The sequence below is a fragment of the Salvia splendens genome, chromosome 3, assembly GCF_004379255.2.
Source record: "Salvia splendens isolate huo1 chromosome 3, SspV2, whole genome shotgun sequence".
Taxonomy (NCBI): domain Eukaryota; kingdom Viridiplantae; phylum Streptophyta; class Magnoliopsida; order Lamiales; family Lamiaceae; genus Salvia; species Salvia splendens.
The window spans coordinates 32829503-32835390 of NC_056034.1; the positions used below are offsets into that span (position 1 = coordinate 32829503).

General features: G+C 44.9%; 1 protein-coding gene across 1 annotated transcript; it reads left to right on the forward strand.

Moving 5' to 3' along the window:
• Window positions 1-426: 426 nt before the first annotated feature.
• On the forward strand, window positions 427-3436 carry LOC121795708 (the record flags this gene model as incomplete). Its single annotated transcript, XM_042194289.1, has 1 exon — window positions 427-3436. A coding segment is annotated over exon 1 (2652 nt), but the record flags the coding sequence as incomplete, so codon positions are not given.
• Window positions 3437-5888: the final 2452 nt, after the last annotated feature.

A 5888-nucleotide genomic window follows, 5' to 3' on the forward strand; every position in this document is an offset into this window, starting at 1 on the left:
GTATCTAGAGCCTAGGTGCCTACCAAGTGTTTGATTTTAAACCTCTATGAAATTTCATTTTCCTTGTTTTTCCTTATTTCTTTTGTTTTAGCCTTTGCTTGTTTATTGGTCAATTGTTGTAGGATTGAGCTGATTTTTGGTGTGCATGAACCTTGATATATGAACTATTGTCCTGAAAAATCTCAGCCAAAAATTCTATCATTTGATAGGTCAAATTAATGTGTGAAGTTGCTGCCCTGTTTTGTGCCCTAGTTTGACAGATTTGGGGAAAACGTAAAATCGAGGGTCTTCTCGAAAACCTGCTATATTGGGGATATTTTTCCCTCTTTCTAAACCCTTTAATCTTGTTATCTACCAAGTTTCATCAATTTTGGGGTTGGGTAGCCATATCAAAAAAATTTCCTAAAGATCAGCCAAGAGTTACATAAATTTTCAGCTCAACTAAGTTTGTTTGTTAGCTTCCTTAGGCATTGAACCTTACTTTCACATGCTTGATTGGCCTTACTTGCTTGGTTATATTGCCTATGTGTATACCTTGATTGATTTGTCTTAGCGCTTGCATTTTGGAAGTTGGATATTGAGAGTGAGTGAACCTAGCCCTCACTATATTCTAAGCCTTTTTCCGAGTGACATTGGTGAGTGAATTGGGGGTGGGATTACCAATTGGGAAGTGAGTTCTTACTAAAATCTCCCCTTCTTGTGTGTGTGAGTGTGGATTTTACTAACCCTTAGGACTAGATCCTAGTTTTTTTTTTTTTATTTCTTATTGTAGGTACCATTGTGAATGCCACCTCGTACTAGATCCACCACGATGGGGGATCCGCAACCGGGTGCGAGCACGAGTCTTAGTGTGGCGGGGGATGAGTTGAAAAACTTGATGGAAAAAATTATGACGGATTTGAGGGATCTAAAAGAAGGCCAAACCACAATGCATGTCACTCAAGATGCTATGTTCGGGGATTTGAAGGAACTCAAGGTGAACCAAGCATCCATCCATGAAAACCAAACTTTTCTCCACGACGAGCTCAACGCTTTGAAGGCCGTGCGACTATCAAGGTCAAACACCCCTAGGAGCAATCACACACATCATGATGCCTCCGAGGGGAGTAATGGAGAGGAAGAGCCATATGGTTGGTACGATCATGGGGGGCGCGGGGGACAAGGAGGAGGACGGAATGGGAATAGGAATGGTAGGTTCGGGAACATGATGGGCGGAAGAGGAAATGGAAACATGGGGCACCATGGGTGGAATGGTAGGCATGGAAGATATAGAAACTATGAGGAGGAGATGGAGCCGCGGTATGATGATCCCACCAAGTCTATCAAGCACACATTTCCCGAGTTCCACGGCAAGTTTGATCCCGAGGCCTACTTGGAATGGGAGTCACAAATGAGCAAAATTTTCTCACTCCATAACTTTTTGGAAGGTGATAAGGTGAAGGTGGCAATAGCCGAGTTTCGTGGCAATGCGGATACATGGTGGAATGATACGATGAGGAGGAGAAGGATGGTTAGGGGAGGGGAAGTGGGTTCGTGGGCGGAGTTGTGTGAGCTCATGAGGACTACCTTTGTACCAAAGTCCTATTTCCTCCGACTTCGAGGGGAGTTTCAAGATTTGAAGCAAGGGACGAAGAGCGTAATGGAGTACTACTATGAACTCCTATCATTGATGAGCAAGGTAGGGGTGGAGGAGCGAGAAGAGGCGACTCAAGATCGATTTATCCATGGCCTTAACATCAACTTGAAGCACAAGGTGCAAGTGGAGGCATTGAGGGGAATTTCCTTGGACGAGGTGATTGGGTTTGCCGACACTTTTGAGAGGCAAAGTAAGGAGTTGGTTTCTAGCCGGGCTAAATGGGCGTCTAGCCAAACCGGAGGGACGGGGACTAGCAAGTGGAGTGCTCCCGGCAAGAAGGTGGAAAACATGGCCAATCCAAACACCCAAGGGAGGCCGATCGCGAAGGCTCTACCGGGTACTCAACCTATTAAAGCTATAGCCCCTATGGAAGACAAGAAGGTTCAATGTTTCAAGTGCAAGGGGTATGGCCATTATGCACGCGAGTGCCCAAACCAACGGGTAATGGTTATCGGGCAAGATGGTAGCGTGTATAGTGAGGAAGATGAAGAAGATGGGGAGGGTGTGGGCACTAAAGAAGTGAGCCCGGACACCGACATAGCTTTTTCTAGTGGCGAAGAAGAAGATACACCCTTAAGGGCTATGGTTGTACTCCGAATGCTCAATGTACAACCCAACCTTGAGGAGCATAAGGAGCAAAGGTGCAACATCTTTCATATGAAGTGTAAGGTGAAGTCCAAGACGTGCTTGGTCATCATAGATGGAGGGAGTTGTACAAATGTGGTGTGTGACCGGTTGGTGGCCAAGTTGGGATTGAAGGTACTTAAACACCCAAACCCCTACAAATTGCAATGGTTAGGGGACTCCGGAGAGTTGAGGGTGAAGGCTCAATGCAAAGTTCCATTGAAGATTGGAGAAGTTGAGGAAGACATCCTATGTGATATCATTCCTATGACGGCATGTCATGTTTTGCTAGGGAGGCCATGGGAGTTTGATAGAAGGGCCTACAAAAATGGCTTCACGAATGAGTATTTCTACATGCTCAACGGGTTGAAGGTTCGTTTGAAGCCATTGCTACCTAGTGCCGTGTTTGAGGCTAGCCAACATCTACAAAAGGAAAGAGAGAGAGATAGGGAAAAAAGGCTAGTAGAAGAATGTGAGCTAAAAAAGCCAAGTGAGAGTGGGGGTGGTGAGAGAAAAATAAAAGCGCCCAAAGGAGAGCACCCACAAACAAGAGGGGGAAAGGAATGTTTGATAGCTAGTAAAACCGACCTTGGGTGGGCACTAAACAATCACCCCTCCGTTCTCCTCGTGGTCCGTAAGGATTTGTGCTTAGCTACTAACCTTGACCCGTATCCTTTGATTGTCCAAAGTGTGTTGCAGGAATTTGAAGATGTATTCCCGGAAGAACTCCCGAGTGAACTCCCTCCCATGAGGGGGATCGAGCATCAAATTGACCTTTTGCCGGGATCATCACTCCCAAACCGGGCCGCATACAAGGCGAACCCCAAGGAGACACAAGAGCTACAAAGGCAAGTCGAGGAACTCCTTGCCAAAGGTCTAATTCGTGAATCTCTATCTCCTTGTGCCGTACCCGTCATTCTTGTACCTAAGAAGGACGGAAGTTGGAGGATGTGTGTAGATTGTAGGGCAATTAACAAAATCACCATCAAATATAGACACCCTATACCTAGGTTAGACGACATGTTAGAGGATCTTTGTGGCTCTATATGTTTTTCTAAAATTGATTTGGCTAGTGGATATCACCAAATTCGCATGAAAGAGGGAGATGAATGGAAAACCGCTTTCAAAACCAAATTTGGCTTATATGAATGGCTTGTGATGCCTTTTGGTTTGACTAATGCCCCTTCTACATTCATGCGTTTGATGAATCATGTACTTCGTCCTTTTATTGGGAAATTTGTGGTGGTATATTTTGATGATATCTTGATTTATAGTCGTAGTGTTGAAGAGCATGCTAGTCATCTTAGGAATGTGCTTGAAGTGTTGAGAATGCATACTTTATATGCCAAGTTGCCTAAATGCACTTTTTGTGTTGAGGAAGTTGTGTTTCTTGGTTTTGTTGTGGGAAAGGAAGGAGTGCGGGTAGATGAGGAAAAGGTGAAAGCCATTAGGGAATGGCCAACACCTAGGAATGTGAGTGAGGTTAGGTCCTTTCATGGCCTTGCTAGCTTCTATAGGAGGTTTGTTAGGGATTTTTCCACAAAAGCTTCACCCTTGAACCACCTTGTCAAAAAAAATGTTGAGTTTAAGTGGGGGGAGGAGCAAGAGAGAGCGTTTAGTACTTTGAAAAATGACCTCACGCATGCTCCCTTACTAGCACTCCCCAATTTTGATAAAACTTTTGAACTTGAGTGTGATGCAAGTGGTGTGGGGATCGGGGGAGTTCTCATGCAAGAGGGTAAGCCCATAGCTTACTTCTCGGAAAAACTAAATCAAGCCCAATTGAACTACCCCACATACGACAAGGAGTTGTATGCTATAGTCCGTTGCCTTGAGAATTGGCAACACTACTTGATGCACAAGGAGTTTGTGATACACACGGATCATGAGTCTATTAAGTTCTTAGGAGGTCAACATAAACTTGATAAAAGGCATGCTAAATGGAGTGTTTTCCTAGAGACTTTTCCCTATGTCATTAGGTACAAGAAGGGAAAGGACAATGTGGTTGCCGATGCTCTTTCTAGGAAGCCTTTTGAGACCTTGCATGATGGCACTTTACTTGTGAGTGATACCGTGTGTTTGAGAAAGCGTGTGCTTACTATGTGTGCCTCCAAATATGTTGGATTTGAGTTTATTAAAGACCTTTATGAGCATGATCATGACTTTTCTTCTATTTACGGAGCTTGTGAAAAAGGTGCTTTTGATAAATACTATAAGTTGGATGGCTATCTTTTTAGAGAGAATAGGTTGTGCATACCTTCATGCTCTTTGAGAAACTTGTTGATTAAGGAGGCTCACCTAGGGGGCCTAATGGGTCATTTTGGGTTGCTTAAAACTTTTGACATACTAAGTGAGCATTTCTTTTGGCCTTGCATGAAGAAGCATGTTGAAAAGTTTTGTAGTAGTTGCTTAGAGTGTAGGCAAGCCAAGTCTAAATCTAACAATTATGGTCTTTACACCCCTTTGCCTACTCCTACACATCCTTGGGTAGACTTGTCCATGGACTTTGTTCTAGGTCTCCCAATGTCTCCTCGGAAAAATGATAGCATCTTTGTGGTGGTGGATAGGTTTTCCAAAATGGCTCACTTCATTCCATGTCGGAAGACAAGTGATGCCAAATTCATTGCTAGTTTATTTTTCAAGGAGGTTGTAAGAATCCATGGGGTCCCGAGAACTATTGTAAGTGATAGAGACGTCAAATTTTTGAGTTTCTTTTGGAAAACGCTTTGGGGTAGGATGGGCACCAAACTTCTTTTCTCTACCACCGCACATCCCCAAACGGATGGTCAAACGGAAGTCGTAAACCGCTCATTGGGAACTCTTCTCCGTGCCTTGGTTTTTGAAAATAAAACTTCTTGGGAAGAATGTTTGCCTATAGCCGAATTTGCTTATAATAGGACCATACATTCCACCACCCAACAATCTCCTTTTGAGGTTGTCTATGGTTTCAATCCACTCACCCCGTTGGACTTGTCCACGGCCGATTTGCCTTTGTCTTATATGGTTGATGTAGGTGGGATGAAGAAGGCCAAGTTTGTACAAGACTTGCACACTCGAGTGCAAGAACGAATCCGCAAGATGGGGGGAACAAGTAGCTCAAAGGGTGAACAAAGGGCGAAAGAAAATGTTGTTCAACCCCGGAGATTGGGTTTGGGTACACTTTCGGAAAATACGTTTTCCCGACAAAGCAAAATCCAAGCTTGCCCCGCGAGGGGATGGCCCATTTATGGTCCTAGAGCGTGTGAACGACAATGCCTACATCATTGATCTTCCCGGTGAGTATAACGTGAGTTGTACTTTTAATGTGGCTGACTTGAGCCCGTTTGATTTTGTAGGGGACGACCCAGATTTGAGGACAAATCCTTCTCAAGAGGGAGAGGATGATATAAACGGGAAGTCCAAGGCCCGGGCTGACCCGACCACGACTCCCCTTAAGCTGCCCGGAAGGCCCGTCACGAGATCAATGAGACAAAGGCTTCGGGAAGGCGTTTCAAACTTCATTAGGAGGGGAATGGAGGAGGCAGATGGAATGCCCGGTCGGGCGAATCCACACCTCCAAAACGCCCGACCGGGCGTTTGTGCGCTGAGCATCGTCCACAGTCCAGAAAGTTCGCCCGACCGGGCGATT